General features: G+C 54.8%; 1 protein-coding gene across 2 annotated transcripts; it reads right to left on the bottom strand.

Moving 5' to 3' along the window:
- Window positions 1–332: 332 nt before the first annotated feature.
- PRMT7 (protein arginine methyltransferase 7) lies at window positions 333–24,964 on the bottom strand. 2 transcript variants are annotated; one of them, XM_075537551.1, is made up of 19 exons: window positions 24,837–24,964; window positions 21,380–21,526; window positions 19,929–19,965; window positions 15,946–16,095; window positions 13,746–13,854; window positions 12,109–12,221; window positions 10,148–10,389; window positions 9,764–9,944; window positions 7,674–7,801; window positions 7,199–7,337; window positions 6,431–6,514; window positions 6,136–6,183; window positions 5,518–5,607; window positions 3,740–3,901; window positions 2,771–2,845; window positions 2,354–2,425; window positions 1,502–1,662; window positions 864–960; window positions 333–704 (listed from the first exon to the last, which is right to left on the bottom strand). In XM_075537551.1, exons 2-19 carry the CDS (start codon window positions 21,472–21,474, stop codon window positions 486–488), a joined length of 2,202 nt encoding a protein of 733 aa, XP_075393666.1. In that variant the 5' UTR covers window positions 21,475–21,526; window positions 24,837–24,964; the 3' UTR covers window positions 333–485. The 2 variants fall into 2 exon arrangements, with proteins under 2 accessions (XP_075393666.1, XP_075393667.1); XM_075537552.1 differs by lacking the exon at window positions 2,354–2,425 and having other exon boundaries at window positions 336–704.
- Between the last annotated feature and the right edge of the window lie 14 nt (window positions 24,965–24,978).

Raw genomic sequence — 24,978 nt, 5'->3', positions numbered from 1 at the left:
GTGGTCGGCTTCCTTGGCTGCTCTCAGCAAAGGCACCCAGACAACTTCTGAGCAGCAGCCTTCGCAGCACCCACCCGGCGTCCAAGACAGGTTTGGAGAAGTCAGCTGGAAGTGGGAGGCGCCGACACCTGTACCTTCACTCGAATTCTGCAGGCTCCTCTGGCCTTAGCCCGTCTGCCTCACCTGGCCCACCCTCCAGCTGCAGTCAGGAAGGCAATGACCTGGAAGGCATTCCTCCGTCCACACCACACTTGCCTCGGCACTGCCCAAAGGGACAGCAAGCCAACACCCCTCCTCCCCACCCCACTCCCAACATCGGCCCTTCAGGAGTGGCAGCGCTGCCTGCCAGGCTTTCAGAGCACCCCTGACCCAGAAGCTGGGGCTCTGTCGTCCCCTGCCTCCTCGGTGGGCTTCCAGCCCTTGAGCCACATGCACCTGGAGGCAGGAACAGCCTGTCTCGCAGAAAGAAGCACGCCAGCCAAGGCTCAAAGACCCTCAGCCACTTTATTCCCAACAACTGCGGATGAGGGCACAGCGCCAGGGTCATCCGAGAGTCTGAAATCCATGGTGATGTCTCCACTGTGAGGCAGGAACTCCACAGAGTAGGTGACGGTCTGTAGGCTGCCTAGAGGTTCTCGGGGGTCCAGGATGGGACTGAAGAAGTACACAGCCTGCTTGCAATGGGGGTTCCAGCAACAATGTCCCTATGAGAAGAGCAGTCACAAGGTAGCAAGGGCCTCTTCCCGAGCAGCCTCCAGCCCAGGTGGCAAGAAGGTGCTTGGGCAATTGGAGTCACTGCGGGTCTTAAGAACCCCTGCCAGGAGCACCCACAGCCCAGGGTCAGAACTTTCTCCCAGCAGTACCTCGTCTCCTATGGGCCTCAGGAGGCCAGTGCTGACTGTGCTGTCTGGAGTCAGGTGGTAGTCCATCCACAGCACTGCCCCGTGGCTCCTGCCAGGCCTGGAGGGAAAGGGGAGCCCAGTCACAAGAGATGGGAGCAGGACCATGGCACCTCAACTTGGCCAAGCCCTGGTCTTCCCCACTTGCAGCCAGCAGCCAACAGCCACCTGGCAACAGACCCCTCAGAAAAAGCTGGGCAAAAGCTGGGGGTGAAAAGGGGGATGCAGGCCAGCCTGAGGGCCCGCTGAGGCCAAGGAAAGAGAATGGTCCTTTCCCAAAACAAACTGCAGGGAGTCAAATTCACCCCATGCAGCCCCCACTACTTCCCAGCAGCATTCCTTCCCAGAAGAGGGCAGTGCAGGACCACTAGGTAACCATGGTAACCACATAGGTCTCTGCAGCTGTGATCCAGGTGCTTTGAGACTCACTGGCCTATGAGTGAGGAGATGATAACCAACCCCCTCCCTTCCCCCTCGGGGTGCTCCCTCCTTCCTTCCCCTAAAGCCCACTAGACTATGCAGAGCAGGGCTGGAACACGGGCCGCCTGCCCTGGCAGGCCCCCCCGCCCTGGCAGGCCACCCCCTACCCCGCCCACACTCACCGCCTCAGCTTGAGGGAGCCCACAGCCTGGACAGGCTGCTGGGGCACTGACTGCTGAAAGTCAAAGGTCAGGATGCACTGGGGCTCCGAGAGGCCTCGGCAGGGGTACTCCCAGAGGGGGTGGGGCTCAGCCTCCCGGCTCTCCCTGAAGTCCAGGGCACGCTGAAGAGAGGGAAGGGACAGTAGACTTATATTCCCTCCCCTCCACCAGCCACAAGCAGACCTGGTTCTCCTGCCCTGCAGCCAAGCACTGGCTATGACCTCTGGGAATCACCTCGTCTCTGGCAGCCTCAGCTGCCTTTTAAAATGGGGTGTTAGCAAGGCCTCTATCTTGAGCTATTTTGAGGACCAAATGTCTGCCTGGTAGAAAGTCGTGGCTCCCACCCTCATTCAGCACCGCTGCTCACCACTGGCAGCCGAGAGGTCTCCAGCCTCTGAGCAGCCCAGATGGAGGCCCTACCTCAACAGCCACCAGGAGCCTTAGTAGCAGAGGGTGGGGCTTCTAGCTGAGCAATCAGCTATTAAGTGGCACTAGGATGAAGGCAGGGAGCACCGAAGGGGCATTAAAGGGCCTAGGGGCATTCCCCTGGTGAGTCCGCTGCTCTGAGCTCTGTGGTCAGCGCTCCAGGTAGAAGCAGACAGAGGCCAGAAGGGCAAAACCAGGCCGCTAGCGAGGGAAGGCTTAAAGAGAAGCCTGCAAGGCAGCAGCAGGCTCACCAAAGGGCAGCAGCCTTCTAGGAATGAGCAGCCAGCCATTCCTGCCAGGAGCAGCTAAGACATTGGATTTACTTCCTTGAACGTGTTTCCGGAAGCTGAAAGGCGGACAGAAAGACAGGCAAAAGGAAGCCCTCACACAGGGAGCCACTTGCAGCATCCTGGGCACCGACTCTGCTGCACACCTTTCTCTGCACACGTCTTGCTCTCCCTGCGCGAAGACAGCCAAACACCACTGCAGACACGAGACTGCCCCGGCCCTGGGGACACTCAGGTCCTCGTGGCTGGTCCCCCCCTGCTGTTGACACTGAGGGTGCTGCCAAGACCGACTGCACACATGACACCGTGGTGACCCTCCCGGTCCTCCCCACTCAGTGCTTCTGCCTCGGATCAGATTGGACTCCATGAGGGCCAGGTGCTTGGGTGGCCCCACTGCACAAAGGATGCCCCTGCACGAGGCCCGCGTGCCTGCCCGGAGGGCAGGAGGCTGTCCCTGTCAGAGATCTGTGACCACGTGGGATGGGAGGGGCATTTTGCTGAATGGCAGCCTGCCTACCTTGATCATGTCATCCATGATATGCACATCGAAGCCTTCACAGTCCCCACAGGGGCTCCGGATCCGCCAGAGGTCCTGAGAGAAGGACACAGTGTCACCTTTACCCACTACAGGGTCTGTGGGACAGCAAGCAGACTCTATCCACCCAGGACACAGGGCTACATCACAAGAGTCCGGGGCTCACTTCTGAGAGCCCGAGGTGAAATGACTCAGAAGTGCCCATGATCAGATTCAAGGAGGGAGCCTGTACAACTGGCGCCAGCCAGGCCCTTCCCTGCAAGGCCTTCTGCCAGAACCCACAGGAGAAAAGGGCTAAGCCAATCCCCAAGTTCAGTGCAGTAGCAGAGGGGCGAGGGGTGAGGAGTCAGAGGTGGCTTCTTTCAGAGGGAACCTGAGCTAGGAATGGTCAGGCTGCCCACCCATAGGGAACCAGGCCCAATCAGGCAAATGACAAGCACAGAGAGCCCAGAGATGACACCACGGAGCCGCAAACGACAGACTGACAAAGCCTTGCATCAAAAAGCAAGTGAGACTCGCTCTATACTTCAGGTTAAAATCTTCCAAAGATCCTTTCATAAAAGGCCTTTCTCAAAATGGCTTTGTGACTGCGGTTCTGCTTTGATCAGAAAATTAAAATGAAGCTTTTCACCTATTTTTTTTTAATTTTTGCATAAAGCAGCCAACTCTCCCGTCTCGGAATGTTTTCAACAATGGGCGCCCAGGCTGTTAATAAGCGCAGAGCCGGCGGCACAGCCCGGCCCCGGCAAGGCTTAATGTGCCGAGCTTTCATTATCCTGATAAGCCACAGCTGTGCAAGGACAACACACAGCCGCTCACATTGCCGATGTCAGGTGAGGGCACTGTGAATCCCGCAGGAGGGTACTGACAGGCACGCCAGTGTGCTGGCGTGGGAAAGCAAAGGCCCAGCGGCCCACGGCCAAGACAACATGGTCCCTGGTGGCGACCTACCCTGAACTCCACGACCATGGCATGCAGGGAGGCGCCCTGAGGCATCACCACTGCGCCCGGGGCCAGGTGCTGGTCCATGGCGGCCCGGACGTACCAGAAGTAGAGGTTGTGCCAGGGCAGCAGGCTGGTGGTGAAGAAGGGCTCACCCAGCAGGAGGGAGACCTGGGGTGGAGTGAGAAGCAGCACAGGTGTCAGAGTTCAGCGAAGGAGAGCGGGGACAGAGTGCCACAAGACACCCTCATGCCCAGGCACCAGCCTTTGAAGAGGAGATGGAGACCCGGGCCTGCAGAGGTAGGAAGGGCTGTGCGGATGGCAGCCAGGCAGGAGCGCACGGCTGGCGCCCTGGAGAGCCCATCCAAGCTATGCCATGACAGTGTCTCCTCACTCCGCCCCAGCACCAAGAAGATGGTCAGGGAGCACCTGAGCATACGGGTGAATGGGGGATGGGCAGGGGGGGTTGTCTTTGCAACAAAGGGAGCTGAAGACTGGGCAGCAATGTCCACTCCCCCACCCCCGCCCCAGACCACCCACACCAGTGAACACAAAAGGGACTCTAAACCTGGCAGGTGGATGGGGCAGGTCCCAGTGTCCCAGGGCTGTGTCTCAGCTGGGCAAACCACGCCATCCCAGAAAGAGTGGCTGGGGCTTCAAACCAACAACCTCTTGGTTAGCAGCCAAGTGCTCAACCACAAGAAAATGTAGGCGAGAACGTGGCTTTTGGGTTAGATAGGACGCCAATGACTTAAGCCATAAAACTTCAAAATAGTAAACTGGATTCCATTAAAAGCATTTCTGCTTCAAAAAAACCTAAACTGCTGGGGGGAGGAGACAATCTACAGGTTTTATATGGCCTCGTAGTCAGAATATATAAAGAACTGGCAACTAAGTAAGAAAATCAATGATCCTATCAATAGCCGGCAGTATTTAAGTATCTTAAAATATTTTTAAAAACCTCATCCGTTGGGTAGGAGAGAGGGCTACTTGTAGGTGCATGTCCATAGCAGCATGCAAATAGCTAGCATCCGTGAACTACGAAATAAACAAAATGGGCACAGTCTCACTGATTACTCAGCCAAAAAACCCCAAAGACACACCCCAAACACACTCTACAACTTGGGTGAACATCACCAACGGTGTGCTGGGTAAAAGAAGCCAGACCAGGAGGGCCAGGGGCCGGGGGACTAGGGGCTTGGTAAAGGCCTCGATTTGGTGCCCGACCCCAGCAGACTGCAGGGGAGTGTTCTAACGTTAGACAAGGTGCCAGTGGAGACGGGCTCCGTTCTTAGTACATCAATCATCCCTCCAGACTCGGTTTGGGGCAAGTCCAGCTTGGTGGGCAGTGGACTAGTCAGAGAGTCGACTGGGCTCCAAGAAGGTAGCAAGGCCTCTTCCAGGAAGACGCGGGTTTGGGGGTACCAAAGCAGGTGTGGGACTGGACAGAGGGCAGCTGTCAACAAAGCACCAGGACACAGGCAGGCCATTGACGGGACAAGAGGCAAGAAAAAGCCACCAAGGAGACCGAGCAGCAGCCTCCAGAAAACGAGGAAACCACCTGGAACAGGTTGTCTTATCTGAAAGCCTCAAAAGAAAGGGGTGTTGACAGGTGTCCTGCATCCCCTGGGTCTCTAGGCAGGTGGCATGAGGCCTGCGGAGGGGCACGTGCTGGAGCGGGAGACGAAGAGGGGAGAGGAAGACAAGCCGCCCACCGCCGACCTGGAGGCCAGAGCCGCGTCGACTGGAGCGCAGCCCGGGACACCAGCACTGCACCTGCTGCTCACCTTCCTGCCCCCCAGGTCTGCAGACGTTAGCCATTCAGGCCGCTTCTCTATGACGGTGATCTTCTCTTCCAGATGGTTAGCCTCGAAGATCTCGAAGGAAACAAACAGTCAAATGAATGCCTCTCCCAATAGCACTGTTTCCCTCTGAAAGCGTCTTCATGGGTGCGCAGGCTCCCGGCCAATCATATGGGGGAGGCTTTCCTATGCTCCAAGAGATCTTCACCCAGAAGGAATCGGGGGGCACACATACACACATAAGCAACACACCATCCCACCCCACCCTCACCCAGACGCTGCACCAGAAGACATTTCTCCGGTGAGTGCACCTGCCTGGCTTCCTGCCTGGCCTGCAGCTCTGAGAGCAGAGCATGCCCATCACTGCTCCAGGGTGGGGTGGGGCAGAGAGCTGCCTGCTCCGATTCCTGGCATACTGGGTCCCCCAGACCAACCCCTGACATCACTCTGTCACAGGGAAGGCTCAGTTTTCCTGTCTGGTCACAAAAACATTTGCATCTACTGTGATGACAGCCGAGGATCCCCAACCAGCTCTCATGTCCTGGCAGCTGCTGCTCTAGTGACCCGCCCCAAACCCAGGAGCAGCCGCCAGGTCCCCTTTACCTTCCTCATTAGCCGGTGAGACGCTGCTGAACTTTCTATAGTGAACACCTGAGGACGACACCGGGCCAGGCATGTGAGAGTACGCTCCGCAGGAGACACCCCTGCTCTAGGCAGGCAGGTTGTTCCAAGTGGGGTTCAGCTGGAACCTGTGCTTGGCACCTCCCCCAACAACTACAGCCTGGGCTCCTGCTAGCACCAGAAGCCCCAGGTGCCCAGGCCCCACGAGGGTAGGGTAGTGCATGGAGCACTGGTCCCAGGCCACACGATGTCCCCACCCCAGGGGCTGGCACCGTACCTGCTCTGCCCCCAGGTGCCGGGCCAGCACAGGGAGCAGGCTGCCATCGCTGACAGAGACACAGACGCTGTCTGGCTTCAGTACCTGCAGGATGAACATCAGCTTTTCTCACACAGGGTGGTCACAGCGCAGGAAATGGCCAGCAGCCGACAGAACACTCCCTTCTCCCGGCCCCACCAACCCTAACCTCCGTCTCCCAGCCGCCCCTGCAGCCCAGCAAAATCTACATTGCTCCCCACACAGTCCCCAACCCTTAAACCCACCTATCTCCTCCCCTCCCTGCCCCAACCCCAGCGTTAGGGAAGACCCCTCCCCTTCAACCCATCTCAAGGCCTGGCCATCCAGACAGCGACTCCCAGTCCACAGTGGAGACATTTCTTCCCTGCCTGACCGCCCAGACATCAGGGAACAGACATGTGGGGACCTGACAGCCAAGCCTCACAGTCTCTGGCCTCCCCAAGGTAGAGAGCCTGGCCCAGATCAGTCCCTATGGACTACAATAGCTTGGCTCCTCCTGAAAAATGCATGCCTGTGCACATATGCACGGCTCCTGAGACTTCAGAGGACAACTGTGTCCCAGGTTAAGAGAGGCCTGCTCAGGGGACTGACCCTGCAGACGCCACAGGACGGAGGTCTGTATCTGCTCAAGTGCCCACTCCAGGAGTTGGTAGAGCCCCACAGACAGACAAGAGGCCAGGGAGAACTGGCCAATCATGAGTAGGGGCTCCTGGGACAGTCTCCCGCAGCCCCGTGGCGCTGGCCACTTACCGTCCGGAGGGCCTGGACGTACTGATCTGTCCTGCCTTGATCGTTGAGCTCCCCAAACCGAGGCCGGGTCCAGAGCAGGTGAGCCTGGCAGTCACAGATGGGGCGCACCTGGTGGAAGCTGGCGCCCTCCTTTTCAGGGCTAGGCCAGGAAAAGAAGTCACAGGGCACCCTACCAGCCACGGGACCCACTTGGGCTCTGGGGGACATGAGTGCAGGGACTAACTCTCAACCCTAGGTGGGGGTTAGCAGGCCCCCGGCCAGATGTCTGTGGGAGCTAGCAAGTGCAGGCAGCTCTTCAGGGTCACACACAGATGGGCATCAGCCTGGCCAGTGCCAGTCCTCTGTCCTTATTTGATTCTATGCAAACAAAAAGCCACCCACCTGCTCCCCCCCCCCACTCCCCGAGCCTGCACACGGGGGCCCGATAGTCTCAAAGCTCCCGCCCCTCGCCCTGTCCCCCCAGCACTCGGCGCACCTGGGCCTCCGCAGGCTGAACCACACACAGTAGTCATCATGGTGGGCCACCAGGCAGAGGGGCGAGCCCTGCACCACAGGCTCATCTCGTGACAGGAAGTACACACACTGCATCCAGTGGTCCCGCCACTGAAACAGCAGGATCAGCAGTGAGAGCAGGGCTCCCGCCCAGGAACCCAAAGGTCAACGCTGCACCTTCATCTGCAGGGGCTGCTGAGGCCGATGAGATGGACGCTGACTCGGGTGCTCAGAGCAGCAGTCCTCCCGAGGTGCCCGGGGAGGGGCCTGTGCAGGGGCTGCCAAGCCTACCCTGCCGAGAGCAGCCCATCTCTGTGCCCCTGCTAGGGCTCGGCTTACTGCTGCCTCCGAAGAGGTGAGCCTGGCCGCCAACAGCCTTCACCCGGTGGTCCAGGGAGACCCTGCTCTGAGCAGTGCCCATGGTACGTCTGTCTGCCCATGACCAGCACTCAGGACCTACAGCGGCCCACTCTGTGATTTCCTAGCCCAGGAAGGACACCTGGCTGAAGACATCAGCAGCTAATGTGAAGGCCTGTAGATTAGATGTCACAGAGCCTGTTCACTTTCTTCCAACGACAACAGTGGTGCGATGACGTTGGAGCTGGAGCGGGTGTTCATTCTCAGGGGATGGCCTCGAGGTCTTTACAAACGGCAGTCAGGGTCTCTGCACCTTCCTTCCAAAGGGTGTGTGCATGTGCACACACTTGCGGGAGTGAACATTAGTGGTGAGCTGAAGGCAAGACTACATCTGTGCGCTCTGTGGATTGACCACTTTTCCAAATAAAATGTTAAGACCAGCTGTGTTTATGTGTTTGAATAAGTGGCAAGTTTAAGGCACAGAAACAGTCTACAACGTGAGAAGCGCCCTTTACTATGTTTGTTGATCCTTTTTGATACTATATGCAGGCTTCTTTTTGAGAGGAAATAAAAAGCCACCTTAAAAAGCAACATTTGCATAAAGATGCAGATCACAGAATTGTGTATTTATAGTCAACAAGCCTGGCAGCAACCCAACTGTCTTTTAACAGTGCAGACACAGCCTTCCGGACCCCGACACACAACCCTCCCACGCAGCTGCTTCTAGAGTCAACAAGACCCGGTGGGACAGCTGCCTTGGGCCGCCTCTGGGGCTCCCTGCAGACAACGCAGGCAGCAGGCACACTCTCTGGGAAGCTGGAGAGGCCAGCAGGAAGCAGCTGGCTCCTACTGATCTGACCACGTGTGGCTGTTTGTCTGCATTTGTATCCTGAGGTCACGTTTCTTTTAGAGCCTGGCTGTGGGCTCCTGAAGAAATGCTCCAGGGAGGGGCCGAGCTGCCCAAGAGCTGGATGCCAACCCCACTTCTTAGAGCGACACTCCACCCCACCTGTCCTGGACCTTCACTGCAAAGCAGGTACACACACGACACGCAACTGTGACCATCAGACCAACAAAGGTCCTCCACCTCCGCATCCGGACAGCACCCTCACCCGCCCCTGGGCAAGTTGGTTTGAAGACCCACCCAAGTTCGTGGCCTCGGGTTCAGCCATCCAGAGCACTGACTTGTAGCAGCAGTGTCACTTCCAGCCCATTGCTCCAGGAGCTGCATCCTCCACACCCCGTGGGCCGAGCTTGTACAGCGGTATTTGCTCTCTAATGCGGCCCCAGGCACTTGAAACCTGCCTGGATCTTTACCGCAGCCAGTGTCCCGTGCTGCTGTTTGCACACGGCCCATCTTCCACCCAGTTCTGAGAGATGCTCCAAGTGGGTTTTGAACTCACAGCCAAAGAGGCTGCATGCAGGTGGCCGGTGGTGGCCTGGGGGAGTGTGCTCGGGAAAGCTGAGGGAGGAGCTGGACCAGGAGGGGCAAGCGGCCACCCCGAAATCATGCACCCATGCAGAGGTCCCCTCATGACAGCTGGCCTCTGCTTTGTGTTGTACCTGTTGCCTGGGGTTCTGACAGTCAGTCCCTTCCTCTGTCTGTCAATCCATCCATCCATCCATCCAACATTCAGCATACTACGTTCTCATGGCCAAAGGCAGATTCCCGGTCTCCTGACTCCCAGAAAGTGTTTCTCAGCTCCGGCCACTTACCTGGAGTCCCTCTGGATCCGAGTTTGCCCAGAAGGGGGCCATGGTGCACTTGATCTGCCCCTCAGGGTCCATCTCAATGTCCCACCAGGAGAGGACCACCTGGGCATGGCCAGACAGCAGGGGGTGAAACTGCTGGCTATGACAGGCTGCCGAGCTACTGACCGGCCGGCTGAAGTCCACGCTGTGGAAGGACAGTCAGGAATTAAGCACAGCCTCACGCATGCTCTATTTTTAAGCTTTTGCAACACCAAAAATGAAACCTGATTGCAACTGGTGGCTGCCTTCAGGGGATCCCTCTACCCCCGCAAAAATGTAAGGGTCCGCAGAACCATACTCCTCCACCAATGTCTCCCAGCACCCTCCCCCAGGGTGGCTCCCTGGCACCTGAACATGGGCAGCACTTTGCTGAGGGCGGTGAAGTCTGTAGGCGACACCTGGTTCAGCTGAATGTCATAGACAGAGGGGGCGCCCGGGCACCTCTCCAGCTCTGCGGGGGGCACAATGACCCGCTCCCCAAAGTCGGTCTGCACACGGATGGGAAACAGCTTGTTCCACGACCACATCTTCCTGGACTCCACCAGCTGAGCATAGACGGTTGCTCGGTGAGGTACTGCTTCACAGTTCTCCTAAAAGCAGACGGGTGCCAAGTAAGCCACCGCAGGCCTGCAGACCCACGGACTTCTCATCAGCCAGACGTGGGTTATGCCTCAGCACTGCTTGTGCCGATAGCACCGTGCCGCCACGGGGTCACTTCCTGCCCTACACTCCAGGGAAAGAACAAAATGGAACTACAACTTTCAGACTAACTAAGGGCCCTTGGAACTTTTAAAATAAAATCACTCTTTCTGCTCAAAACTTCAAAACAAAAAACGGAGCTAGATTTCAAAAGGACACACTTTATACCTGAGACACCCCCAATGAAAGAGGGGCATCTAGCTACTGACAACAAGGAAAGAAAGCTTCGCAAAGAAACCTTACCGTCTCACTCGGCCTCACTCCCCATGGACTGGGAAGCAAGAGATCCAGCCTCACTGTGAAGCTGCCATTCTGGCCCCAGCCTCCAGTGGCCCTTCAGCAACTGCTGTTCAGATCCCACCACCTTGTATAGATAGCAAAGCCCACAGACAACTAACTGCCTGTGCTAAGCCCGTTTGCCTCCCGAGTCACCCAGAGACCACTGACCATGCGTCTCACTCCGCTCAAGGCAAGTTCCCACCGAGCTGCCGCCCTATTACGCCCTTCCCCTCTGTGCTGGGTCTGGGCACTCCTGACACACTGCGTGCGTGGGTGGAGGGCTGCCTGTGTCAGCGTCCTCTCCAAGTATGTGCAAGGCTTCTCAGCCAGAGGAGCCCCACCTGCCAGCCCACCCTCCCCTTCTAAACAGGGCGAGTTAGAGACAAAGACACTGGACCCCAGCACCACGATCCAAACACACGTGCTTCCTCTGCAGGGCACCCGCCCAGTCAGGGGTTCAAACAGAGAAACCTTCGCCTGGATTCTGGTCCCATCTCACCCACTGGGCGGGGAGCAACCATGTCACCTACTGCCAGAGGTGGGCTCGAGGACGGGGCGAAGATCCTGGCTGGTGGGCCAGCCCCAGGGCGCCCAGAGGGTGGTCAGCGGGCAATGTCAGCAGACAAGGCAGGGCTCTGCTGAGGTCATGACCACAAAAACGCTAGGCTGCACACTCTGGGAGAACATTTTCAGTCCTCAGGAGTCTGCAGAGCCCACCTTTGCTCTGAAACCTTCGCCTGCACCGGCCTGGCATGCGAGGCTTTCCCCCCGCCATCCTGTTCCCCATCAGTGCCAGGACCTCCAGGCAGTGCTCACTGGCCTCTTAGATACCACCCCCCGCACCCCCTCCTCTCCCTTGCCTCATCCCGTCAGATTCTACGCCGTCCTCACCCAGGCGCTCAGGCCCACATGCTCTCTCCTCCTGACCCTGACCTTTCCCTGCTGCCTGGTGCTTTCATCTGCTGTCCGTCAGCCCTCGGGCCTCACCTCCCTGCTGACTGGGCGGCTGAGTAGCAAGAGGTGTGTCCTAGAAGAGGGGCTTCAGAAAGCTCAGGGAGAAATAGAAGCAAAAGTCACTGGCATTTCCCGATCTTGTCCTTTCTGCTGACTTGCACATGGAGAAGGCTTCGTACCTTTCAACCCTGACCTCCCAAGACTTGGCATTCAAGGGACACAGCAGTCACTACCGAGAGGGGGGTGTCTTGCTAGACACGGAGGGATCTCAGGGTGGAAGGCCAGGCCCGGGGGCTGTGTGTTCAGTGGAAATGAATGGCACTGTGGAACTGGGGGGCTCACAGCAGTACACCCAAGGAGGCTCCGTCATTCCCCACCTGCACGAGGTGCCTATGTGCGTGCTCATAGGAGGGCAAGGCCCCTTCCCCGATCAGCTCCGTGTCGAACAGCTCTGTGACCAGGATGTTGGCGCGGCACGGCATGTCACCCTCTGAGAAGCACAAGGAACCACAGTCAGGAGCAAGCGGCAGACCAGAGAACGTGCACAGCAAAAGCAGCTTGGTGGCACAGTGCCTGGTGAGCTCGGCCGCTAACCACAAAGGTCAGCTGTTTGAACTCCCACGCCAGCCACTCCACAGGAGATAAGGCCCGATGACCTGCTCTCGTGAAGATTGCAGCCTGGGGATCCTGTGGGATCCTTCTACCTGGTCCCAGAGGGTCAGACTCGACAGCCCACAATAAGTACAAGGCAGAAAGTTAATAGGTCCTGAAATTAAAAATTATGCTGAGGACTTAGAGGTATTGTTCATGATGCCTGCAACTCCCTTTCCAATTAACGGCTCAGCAAATATCTCAGGTTATATATATAAAATCATTTACTTATACTCCTGTGAGGAAATGCTAACAACTGGCAACTCTACATTAAAGGAAGAGGGTGGATGTTTGCATTATTAGTAGACAGGGGTGGGGAGGACTGAACCACTTGTGAAAACAGGTAAGAAAAACAGGTAAGAAGTGCCCAAAAGAAAACCAAGCAAAAACACAAACAGAGAATTCAAAATAGCAAACCCTCACTTGCCCACGGAAGGCCCTCGTTCGCATGTGGAGAGATACAGATGAACCACCACTGGTTGCCACTGACTCACAGGAGCCCCCGCCCTAAGGGAGTGGGTGGTCCCTGGTTGTTAAATTACTCAGCACTGCAGCCGAAGGGGACTTGCCAAGCAAACACTGAATGCAGGCGCTTCGGATGGGGCTGGGCTGAAAGAGAGAGGCTGCCTGAAGGAATCCCGGTCCCTGAGCCTGAGTGGAGCCCCCACAATGAGAGCCAGGACCCCACTATCAAATCCTCCACACGGGAACTCCTTGCCTCCAAACAATCCCTCCAGGAGCCAAGATGACAGTGGGCCTTTTGGTTCCTTCCGATTTCTACCCCATCCACCACGCCGTCCGTCATGTTACATCTGCAATCAATCACTCTGTCACTGAGCCGGAACATACAGCAGGCAGTGGACAGGACGCTTGATGATGGAGAACCAACTGTGAGCCCCCGGATGACAGAAGGAGGGATGCAGGGGAGTGGCTGGGAGAAGGTGGTGCCGAGAGCGCATCTTCACACGGTGTCTTTTCCAGAGACCAATGCTGTCCTTAGGTTGATGGCTTTCGGTTTTCACTGCGGTGGCACTGAACTCGAGTCTTCCCGGGTGTCAAAGCTGGCACGTGACACGTGGAGTTGGTTTCAAACGCAATCTGGAAACCTCCAGCAACGTGCTAGGCCAGAAAGCGCTCCTGCTGCCTGCCTGCCCGCAAAGGCAGTGTGCCAGAGCTAGGGCCCCCCTCTTCTGCTGCTGTGGAACTAACATCACCTCATTCCGACCGACACACAACTGCACAAGGCCCTCCTGTGCCCAGCTGTTGATCTCGATGAGCTGGCCCACAGGGAGCCCACCCGACAGGCTGTCGGCATGTGCCTGCGCACCAGTACACCTTGTAGCCCCGGGCCTGTTGCTCTCACCTGGCCCCACCGTGACCTCAGTAGAGTGCTTGTTGATAATCTGAATCTTATCACGGAAGCCATTTCTCGCCACAATCTTCACAGCAGCATCAGCCATAGGCTTGAAAACCTAGAAATCAGAGCAAACATGCAACTAACACAGAGCAACAAAGGGAGAAACGCCCCAACTGCCAGGGCTCAAGGGACATTCTCAGGACCAGGTCCTGAGAGTTAAAAAACTAGAAGGCTCCCTCTTGACTATACAAAGGGCGCTTCTAAAAGCCTGTTGGGAAAATCTCTTCCCTTGGATTCCATCTGTCCATGAAGTTTCTGTAGGGCTAGGTGGAGGATGGAGGGAAAGTAGTCCTTGGGTGCTAAGAGGCCATCTGGGTGGTATGCAGACGAATCCTGGAGCTGAAGGCCAAGGGGAACAGGCTAGCTTGTGCTATGAACTCCCACCCCAAGCCCAGCAGAGTGGGGTGCTGGGGGGGCCCAGGTGAGGAGGGCAAGGGTCAGTGCCACACCAGGGGGTCCCGTTGTAGCTGGGATGTCTGGGGGCCTGAGACCAGTTCTGTGCTCAACAGAGAACTGTGTCTGGTGGCAGGAGCACCCCTGCTCAGAACCACCTGGAAACCCTGCTGCTGTCCCCACCCTGCACGGGTCCTGACACCATTCAAGGCCCTCCACACCACGGCTCAGCTCCAGGGCTCGGCCTTGCTGCCCCCATGGCTGGTGTTCAAGTCCTGCAAACGCCCACAGTGTCAGCAGCACGCTGGAGCCGTCCCAGTCCACCTGCCAAGCAAAAAGGGTCCCAAGGCCACAGCCACTGAGTACACTCTGACTCACGACAGCTCTGTAAGGCAGCAAAATGCCGTGCTGGGTTTCCAAGACTAATGCCATGTCTTTCTCGAGTAGAACAGCTGGCGGTTTCGAACTGCCAACCTTTCAGTCACAGCCACGCACTGAACCACCAGTGCGCCACCAGGGCTCCTGTCACCCTCTCCAAAACCTTTTCTGAACACCAAGATCCACACAGTGCACAAAGACAATCTTCTACATCCTATTTTTGGTAACAACTGGGGTCTTAAAAGCCTGTGAGCCGCCATCTAAGGTATAACTATTGTCTCTCACCATCCAGAGAGAAGAGGAGTGAGCCTGCAAAGACAGGTGCAAACAATTTGTTCAATGGGCTGACGGACCATGCGCATATCAGTCTCTACAACCCGAACAAGATTACGGTCAGGTAGGGATTGGTAGGGTCACCAGGACTATGAGCGGTTTGACTCTAGAACGTAATTCACCTCCCTAAAAGGACAACCCACTGCTTTAGAAGCAAAGGCCAGCATGTGCCCAGGGACAAAGCTCAGAGGCTCGGGAGAGGAGGAGAATGGAAAGAAAAGACAGGGAGGAAGCGGGACCAGTGAAGGTACCATCAGGGGCTTGCAAAGGATGAGCTGCTGACTACGGAACGATGAGCCTTCGCCTGGTTCACAATGACAGGCGAGGCACTGCTCGCTTGGACCTGGTCATTTGTAGTTCCCCAGAACGCCAACCCAATTTTGTAGGAGACTGAACCAAGCTCTCAAAGGACCCAGAGGGAAATGGGCCAAGTTCCACCAACGGTTCTGGTTTAGCAGGCTACTTTTCATACTGAATTTACCAAATTTACCATAGAGATAGGCATCATTTACATTAACAGTAAATAGCAGGTTTCATGTTTAAGGTGGTGGGGGGAAGAGGGGAAAGGGTGATAGCTGCCCAATGTTTACATGTCCGAAAACAACCTGGTTAAGAATGTTCTATTAAGAAAAAAAGAAAACGACAGACTGAAATGCTAAGTGCAAGAGGGGAGCTGGCTCTGGAAGAACATTTAAGACAGTGGTGTGTGTGTCCCCGTCCCGTCCCGTCCCCCCCCACCACCACCCCGGCAGCACACATGAAACCCAGCGTCCCGCCCCCCTCTCCCCCACCAATAACCCGAGTCCCTGTGAGTGGGCCCAAGACAGAGGCATTTGGGGAAGCTCCCTGGGTGACTCTGATGTGCAGTCCAGGCTGGAACGCACTGTCTTTGGAAGACGGGCCTTGTGTCCGAGTCCCCACAGCCCTCAGCAACAGGATGTGCCTGGGCTAGGATTGCTAAGCAAATGGAAGGGGACACGCAAGCAGTGCACCAGCCTTGCTGCTGTGGGAACAGTACACACACCTGGCCCGTGTGGCTCACCTCGATGGCGTAGCAGAAGTCAGCACCGGCTGTGACGGCCATCATCGACAAGAGTCCTGTGCCGGTGCCAATGTCAAGAACGATGGCCTTCTGTCCCCTCTCCTTCACCCTGCCCACAGCAGCCCGGATACCCTGGTAATATTTTATATTCTAGGAGAAAGGGAGAAGTCTTGGTCACTTCATGCATTAGTACAGCAAGCCCCCTGGGGAAGAGAGCTTTGCACAGTCTAGACTCATGGCTGACAGGGATTGGCCCTCCCGCCCTCTACACCACTTGGTGGAGCCTGGCAAACCAGGCCCCTCTCCTGGGGGGTTGGGCGTGGCCAGTATGCGGAGCCAGAGGGCAGCTGGAAGAGAGGTGCCCCAAAGGTAGCAAGCACTTAGAGCACTGGCCCCGGGGGGCCTGGCCTTTGCCAGGCTTCTGGGTCTGGAACCGCCAGTTCTTTCCCTAGGTTCCCAGGCCTAACAAGGGACCTGCTTCTTCCCCTGACTATGGTTAGCTGACCTCAGCGGACCATTTGTTTTCAAGAACTCACCCAAAGGCTTAACTTTTTCCCAAAAGAAAATGCCCTGAGATATCCTGACGGCCTCCTTGTCTACAAAATTGTTTCCTTCCCCAGCATATCACATCTCTGCATCTTAAAGGCCTCCACCCAAGTTCAGCAGCACCACCTTCCATCTGCAACAGTGTGAGGAAACAGGTCTGCACAGATCCTTGGGTTCCACCTTCATGACTCTACTGGGACAGTGACACCCAGGAGGTCCCTGTCTCTGAGAACAATCCCCTCCCCTCCCAGAGCCGGAGGCAGGCAGCGGGGGCAGTGGAACAGAGAATAAAGCTCAGAAGGCAGGAGGGAGAGGACAGAAGTGCACGTGGAAACTGCACACAGGGAGGTGGACGTGGGCTGTGAACGTGTCTGAAAAATCAATTTGCTCTGTACACTCTCACCCCATTCTCACGGAAGCCAGACTTTTTGGAGCCACTGAAGCTGGATGAATCCCTGAGCTCCTCTTTAAGCCTTACCCCAAAATAGCCCCTGAAGTCTTTACACAACAGTTCTTTGGACCAATTCCTTAGGAAGGTCTACTACGGTGCTCTTTTAGGAACTACCACTGGCAACAGCACGCTGAGGGATAAGACTGGAAGCTTAGAGGGCAGAGTTGCCATCAGCGGGAGAGACGAGCTTCCATGGCTCAAGGAATGCCACCAATGCTGCTGACTGCGCGGAGGACTGACGAGGTGCACGCGGTGCCGTGGAGGCTCAACCACCACCAGCTTTCCCCTTTCTCTTCCCTCTCGAGTGCTCTTTAGACAGGGGAACAGAAACGTTCCCAGTGTGGCCTCTGAGGCAGAAGACACTGAAGCGTAGGGGTGACCATCACGCCACGACCGTAATGGCTTGGCAGATGTCAAAAAATGTAGCAAAAATCGCATTCACAACTAAGATAGCGTGTAAGTCAGAAGGGGTGGAGGGCAACTAAATTCATACCATTCGTTTATTTCCAAATGATGCAGGCTAAGTAGTAACCTATTTAAGGAAGGAAAAAGGAAAAGGCTAATCCCGAATGCTGGACCATGGAAACGTCTGGGAGGGAGAGGCACGGCCACAAAGGAGCTCACAGCATCAATCCCCAGCTTGCGGCGAGGGAGCATTCTCTGTGGTGCTGCTTATTCTAATGAACGCCCGTCTTCTTGACACTAGACAGATACTTTACACGCTCCTGTGTACGACCACGTCATATGTCAGAAGAACGGTACCAGCTCTCAACATATCAGCAGTGAACTAACTCGATGAAAAAAAATGGAATGGTGACTTCAGAGTTCTGAGGAGAAGTTAAGCCCACACGACTCTATATGCAGCCTAACTCTTCAGTTAAACAGTCACACAGCTTTAGCCAAGCACAGCCTGAGAGACGTCCCCTCCCGTGGCCCTCCTACGACACTAAGGAAGGATGTGCCTTGCGACAAAGAGGGAGCTAGGTGACAGAGAGGCCGGCAAGGGATCCAGGATGCCCCAGCATGCAGAGGTGAGGGAAACCCACAGGAGGCTGGCTTCACTGCAGGAAAAAGAAGCCTGGCCCGGCCTCCAGCAGGGCACGGGGACCCTGGACACCTTCTTGGAAGAAACAGAACGGACACAATAGCTGACTCTTCCAACCACCTGAAAGGAAATTCAGATAACTGGGCAAGAATTCGGGTATAAAAGAATGATGTGTACACAGAAAACAAAGGGAAAAGTAATGATTAACCAAGAGCTGTGTGAGACAGGAAATTTAAATGGAGCACATCACACTGCTCAACTGAGAAAACTGTTTAGTAGACTTAATTAGGTTAATTTTACTACGGCAACACAAACCTACACACTCGCTTTGCAAATATTAACTCCTAAGTCTCGTTACTAAAATACCACGAACTCTCAAAAGAACCAAGAAATTGGGCTCAAGTAGAAAGCAAATGTTTTGAGAATGAAGAGGGAAAATATACAAAAGTGCTTCACACAATGGATGTATGTGTGGATTGTGATGAGTTGTACGAGCCCCCAATTAAATGATTAAAAAAAACAAGAACCAAATCTGTCTCAGGAGTGCCCCCAGAACGCTCTTGCGAAGGGAGGGTGGTGACACTAGCTCTCGTCTACTGTGGGCATGTGATCTATGGGCGAGGCGAGTGCCGGGGAAAGGACATCATGCTTGGTGAAGGAGGTCTGCCACACGGGCTGGAGTACTGAAGTCACACTCAACCATCATCCACGTGTGCAAAACTGGGCCAGGCTTCATTCTGCTGCCCATAGGGTCCCTGAGTCAGGACCAATTCGACCTCAGCCACAGAAAGGAATGAAATGTCGATACAGCCTGCCACATGGACGCTAAGTGGAAGCAGCCAGACCCCGAGGTCACATGCTGGAGGAACATTCAGTGTGGCAGGCAGACAGAAAGAATACAGGATAGTAGGCATGTGAACAGAGAAGGGGCAGGGGGAGAAACTGCTTACTGGCTAGAGACTCTTCCTTGGGAACGATGGGAAGCCTGGAGCGAGGTAGAGGCAGGCGCACATGCTGTGAATGCCCCACGGCCGGTGTGTTGTGGTGAACCCTATCGCAGGATGTTACTGTACAGCTCTGGCTGTGGGGCGGAGGGAAGCCAACTGCAGATGCTGCACATAATGTGCATGGAGAAGCGCTAGTTCCGGGTCTCCTCTGTGCTTTGATCTGTCTGCCCCTGGTGGTGCTCCTGAGTAAGTGTTGGGACTCCTAACCATAACATGGGCAGTTCAAACCTACCAGCTGCTCTTGGGGAAGCTGAAGCTATCTGCTCCCACAGATTTAGAAATCCCCAGAAACCCTATACAGGTTCCCTAAGTTGGTGTCAACCTGCTAGCAGTGGGTTTGGTTGTGACCTCGAATACGATCTTATACTGCATCTATCAAAGCATGGTGTCCACAGGGTACTGCTGCCACGTCCTTGACTATCATGAGAAGACATCTGAGGCATTATGAATAGTTCTGGGACACATGGCACATTTTAAGCCAACGACATGTTAGAACCAGGGGAGAACCTGATTACACATGCCTGATGAGGTCAGAAGTACACTGTTCCTTAACCAACCAGGAAGACAGCCTAGCAAACTGCAAATGGGATGGAGGAAAGCAAAACTGGGTCTCTGCCCTGGAGGCCAACTGTGCTGTTCCCCCCCAAAAAGGTGGGGGGACTTCCAAGACCTTTAGAGTTCTGTTCTTAAAAAGACAAACTGACCAGGCGAGAAGAAACAGCACATTAACGAGAGAGGGTTTTTCCCTAAGCGAGGACCTTAGAGATCCTCTAGCTGCTCGTTTGAGATCCCAACCACTGGGGGGCGGAGGAAGGCCTGTTTCCTCCAGCCCCTGGCTGATTCCCACACCACATCACCCCCTCTCAGCATCCTGCTAACACTGAGGGGGGGTTATTACCACCCAACAGAGATCCTGGTTCCCCTTGACACTTACTCTGTCCTTGTCGTGCAGCATATCTGCATACGATGACCTAACAAGAAAATAGTAAGAATCAAAAACTTCTGTTCATGATAGACACCAACTCCCCACAGGCATTCCTAATCAGATGGAACAGACAAGCCATCCATGGCTGCAACCAAGTTATTTTAATAGGTGTAGAAGCTGTCATTCTCTGGGGCTCAAAACCAGTCATGCAGGGACCCAATACGTGCAGGGACCAAACGCTGTTTAGCAAACCAGAGAGAGCTGAAGGAGAGCCCTACCACTACTGTTTCAGACAGAAATCTTCAACTGTGAGGACCCCCTAGCAGGGTCAGAATGGGCCCCACTGAGCATTGCTAGCCCAGCCCAAAGAGAGGGTTTGTTTTGGGGAAAGGAGGGCAGTGCAGCTGGGAGAACATTGCAGGTGAGAACAATCAGGGAAACTGCATTTAAAATAATCACCCGCTAACCCTGGTGGTGTAGTAGTCAAATATTGGGCTGCTAACTGTGAGGTTAGCAGTTCAAAACCATCAGCCACTCTGCAGGAAAAAGATGAGGCTTTCTATTCCTGTAAAGGGGGACAGTCTTGGAAACTCACATGGCAAGTTCTACCTGGTCCTATAGGATCACTATGAATCTGAACAGACTTGATGGCCGTGAGGGAGAACTCACAGTAAGAGAAACACTCCCTGATAAGCATCACCGAATTCATAATGAAAAGTTTACAAGTATGTAGCATGTTTCCCCGAAAATAACACAGTCTTATATTTATTTTTCCTCAAGAACACACACTATGGCTTATTTTCAGAGTATGTCTTGTTTTTATGAACTATGGTGCAACAATCTACATTTATTCAAATATGGGTAAGTGGTCTTCCACTGGAACGTCGGCCCACAGTGCCGAGTCAAACGGCAGCCGCAGTTATTCTTCCCCCTGAGAACACACAATATCTAAAGCAGAGCGTCCTGCTCCTCACTTCACTGAGGAGACTGACTCTCACTGTCTCTGTCTCCCTCTCTGCCTCAGCTTGCAGCGCGCACAGAACGACCGGGACCTGACAGGGGAGCCGACCTTGTTCATGGGGCTGCCGCACCTGTCCCGTCACCTTTGAGATAGCAGCTGTCACGATAGGGCGGATGAGATGGGCTGCCCATCTTCGTGACCGCTCCATGATGGTACACTGCAGAGGCATGCCTGTCACTGTGTCTTATTTTTTTGGGGGGGGGATGGCTTATATTGCGCATATGCTTAGAAATCCTGCTACGGCTTATTTTATGGGTATGTCTTATTTTCGGGGAAACACAGTATAAACCAGCATAAGAGATCTGTGGATCAAACTAGCAAAAAAACTTAGTGAAAAATAAAATAAGCACCCCAGAGACACTGATAGGGACGCCAAGTGTCCTCTCTGGTCACTCCCTTCCTCCTTCCCCGGGCGTCCTCGTGGGGAGCCCCTCGTCACCTGGCGATCTCCTGGTGGTAGTCGTACTGCGCGTCCTCCTCCAGCCACTCCACAGAACCCGTGGTCGGGTTGGCCCGCCCACAGAAGACCTTCATGGTGTCACAGGGCGTCTCAGCTCACCGCGGTCCTCAGAGACTTACTCGTGCCCTGTGGGAAAGTAACACTGAGGGAAATATGACAGGGCTATATTCCCTAACTTAGTACCGAGGGAATCTGGAAAGCTGGCATTCCACAGTAGGAAAGCCTCCTAAGGTCCAGGTACATTACCCTTTTAAAAAGAATTCTCCCCTTAACAGCTATGCTACCTTAATGTAATCACATGGTTGATTCTATCCCCTCTAGAAGCAGATATTGACCTTCTGTTCTCTCTTCCCACCGTGACACCCAACCCCCTTAGGCCTTCACCCAATGCAGGCATTAGGTTTCCTCACCTGTGAGCTCAGGGACCCTTAATGTAGAGAAGCCCACCTTGTGCCATCTGTAGCTACTGAATATGCATGTCTTAAGGCTACCAATAAATGTCCCAAGATAGCAAAGGCTCGCTCTCACTTCTCCCAGTTCTCCAACATGCTCAGTTCTGCGTGATTCCTGGAGAAGCTGAGGTGAACATGAGTCCACAGTGTGTCTGACTCCTCTACGACTTTACTATCATCTTTCTATATCATTGCCATCCATTTGTGCCTTCTGGCCCTCGGTTGTTGGAGGCTGGTTCCCCGACAATATCCTGACACCCAAAAGTGCAGGGAGGGCAGACCAGACGATGGTCTGCAATAGTCCTTGGGTTTTCTATTCGGTGTGTAACCTCAAAACCTATAATGCCCAAGTTGCCAAGGCTCCCTGGGAGCCTGACGCTCCTCCGCGGTTCCTAAAGGATCAAATGGGCCTCACAGGTGTGCTGGGTGCAGCCCTCAGGTAATGGCAGGTGAGGGGGGAAGGAGGGAGAGAAGGAGGCGGGGGAGGGGTGCCAGAAGGAAAAGAACAAACACAGTTCAAGGGGATGATAAAGGAGGGCTCAGGGCGTGTCTCAGCAAGTCTAGTGCTCCCCCAGTACCTGCCCGCAGTCAGAGGCAGCAGGTGCTCACAGCCCCCTTCATTTCTCCCTAACCATGTGCGTGGTCAGGACACACCCACAGAGAAGGGCTACTCCCAACATTCCGAAGGCAGTGAACTGACCCCCAACAGTTGACGTTCTTTGGAAATTCTTTAGTCACAAATAGAAAGGACGTCGTAAACATGGAATTTATACCAGTCAGTGGGAAATAATCTTTTCGGAAAAACCCCTGGCAAGTCACTGGCTTGGTTCACGGCAGTCCATTTGTCCTTTAGTAAACTTCCACTTGGAACACCACGCATGTTTCAGTCCTTTGGTAAAATTCCGCTGCTGAAATTCTAGCCTGTCTATCCTTGAATCTAATGGCTCTGGGACTTTTTGACAACTCTAATGAGAAACCGACTTGACACTGAGACTCAATACAGATATATGCACACACACAGCTGAGCAACCTTAAGAACAAACTTAACCAGATACGTTGCTTTTTACTTGATATATTTTATATTTTCTTTTTTTTATATTTGTGTAATTTATTCAATGCTTGCATGAGCTCTTACTCTTTTCCTTAAACACCTTTACTTTAAAAAGAAATTTCATTTTATAATCTTAAATCTTTTTTTAAAATAATTTTATTGGGGGCTCATACAACTCTTATCACAATCCATACATCCATCCATTGTGTCAAGCACATTTGTACATATGTTGCCATCATTGTTTCAATGGCTGGATGTGACCCACTAAATTGATTCAATCACTCAACAAGGAAAATGAACTGATCTGAGATTTCACCAATGGGATGCAGTTTGCAGCCACTGGAAAACACTGCTATGCTCAGCTCTGTGTCTTATATACTACTTGTTATTAAAAATGTCAGCATACCGAGACACTACCAGAATCTACGGTGTGCTTTGGAAAACTTTGTCTAACAAACGCTGTCCTGCCAGAGTGGGATGACCACATCTGACTGGCCAGGGAAGGCTTAAAAGACTGATAGGATTTGGGGACATAGCAGGGGCGATATTTTACCAGGCTAGCAAACCCGAGAGTCATGCACGGTGAATAAATCAATTTGGCTGAAGTGGAATTGGACCGAGGGTCAAACTTGTTTGAGGGGTCCATATTGTGGGGAGTCTTGAGACCCTCATCCTTTGGTGCCTGCAGAGCCAACAGAAGGATTCTGAAGAACTTTTAATCAATGGACTTCTGGTCTACTCTGTTAATGAGGGGCAGCTAAGACGAGAGTGGTCTCTGCAGATCCGTTGAGAGATCGCTCCTCCACATCTGTACTACTAACCATTTTATGATTCCTAGGACTTCTTCTGGGCGCACCCGCACCGTCTCCACCTCTGGCAGATTAATCCCCCCATGACTTGTCCTCTCCCAGGAGGCCACCTTCCGGGTCCAAAAGATTTCCCTCTGAACTGCTTCTTCCACATGGTCTCTTACCAGGAACATGGAAACCACTATCCCACTAGTTGAGCTTGTATGCAGATGTTTGGATTCATTCATTCCCATTCTGGGCCAGGCATGACGTTTGATAAAGAGACAACCACCACGAAGGAGCGAAACAGCCCAGACCCCGATGGGCTTAGCGTCCACTGCGGGAAGGAGTGAATGTAAACACGGTCTGTGTACGGGGAATGGCACAGAGAAGGCGAGCTTATTGGAGGAGCCGCTACGACCCGCGGGGTTTGAAACGCGATCAGCCAGATTAAAAGCCGAAGACGAGCGAGGCGAGTGTAAGGGTTTCCTTGCCCCAATTTTTCAAGGAAAGGGCTCTCAAATTAAAGTGTAAAGACCTCGGGGCACAAGCCGCAACTCCCAAAAGCTGAGGCGCTTGGCGGGGGAGAAGAAAGGCAAAGTTAGGGGTGAGCCACGGCAAATCAAGCAAGGGGTGGCCGGTTTCGGAAAAAGGGGTGCAGGAGAAGCCAGCCACCGGTTTAACACACAAACAGGTCTACGTCGGGAGCAATCGTTCCCAGGGCCGCGCTCGCCGGCAAGGGGTGCCGTCCGGTTTCCAACGACCTAGTCGGAAATGGTAAGTCTGGGAGAGGCGAGGCCGGCGGCAGGTGCCTGAACCAGCGAGACCTGCCCCGTGAGGGGTGCGCTTCAAACGACAGCGGCCCCGGTCCTGGCGACGGAGGCGCCACACACAGGCACTGGGTGCAGGTGTCCGCAGACCCGCGGGGCCGTGGCCCCGGGGAGTCGTCTCCCTGCCGCAGGGCAGCACAACAGGGCCTCCAAGGTGCCCCACGCGGACTCGGGGAAGGTCCTCGAGTCCCGAGGAGATGCGTGCCCGAGTGACCAGGGACGCCCGTTCGGGGCCCTCCGCCAGAGCCCTGGGGTGGCGGACAGGGTACCAGGGGCTCCCGAAACCCCACCGCCCCAACCTCCCCGGCGCCTCACCCGCCGCTCATCCCGTTCCTCTCAGTTCCGCCACGGCCGCCATCTTGCCGCGGCCGGCGTGCGGAGGCGGGGCGTCACGGCGCCCTCCGTGGGGGTCGGGGGCGGGGCCCGGAAGCGGAACTTGACGGACGCTCCCGGCTCA

Source organism: Tenrec ecaudatus, chromosome 18 (assembly GCF_050624435.1).
Source record: "Tenrec ecaudatus isolate mTenEca1 chromosome 18, mTenEca1.hap1, whole genome shotgun sequence".
Taxonomy (NCBI): Eukaryota; Metazoa; Chordata; class Mammalia; order Afrosoricida; family Tenrecidae; genus Tenrec; species Tenrec ecaudatus.
This window is presented reverse-complemented; position numbering and strand designations above follow the sequence as displayed.

Coding starts and splice junctions, on each gene's coding strand:
- PRMT7 (XM_075537551.1), bottom strand. CDS start 21,474: ATGAAGGTCTTCTGTGGGCGGGCCAACCCGACCACGGGTTCTGTGGAG. Junction 3,902..5,517: donor CAGACCTGGGGGGCAGGAAG/GTGAGCAGCAGG, acceptor ACTCCACCCCAG/GTCTCCCTCCTGCTGGGTGA. Junction 1,663..2,353: donor TGCTGCAAGTGGCTCCCTGT/GTGAGGGCTTCC, acceptor CCCTCTCTTCAG/CGTGCCCTGGACTTCAGGGA.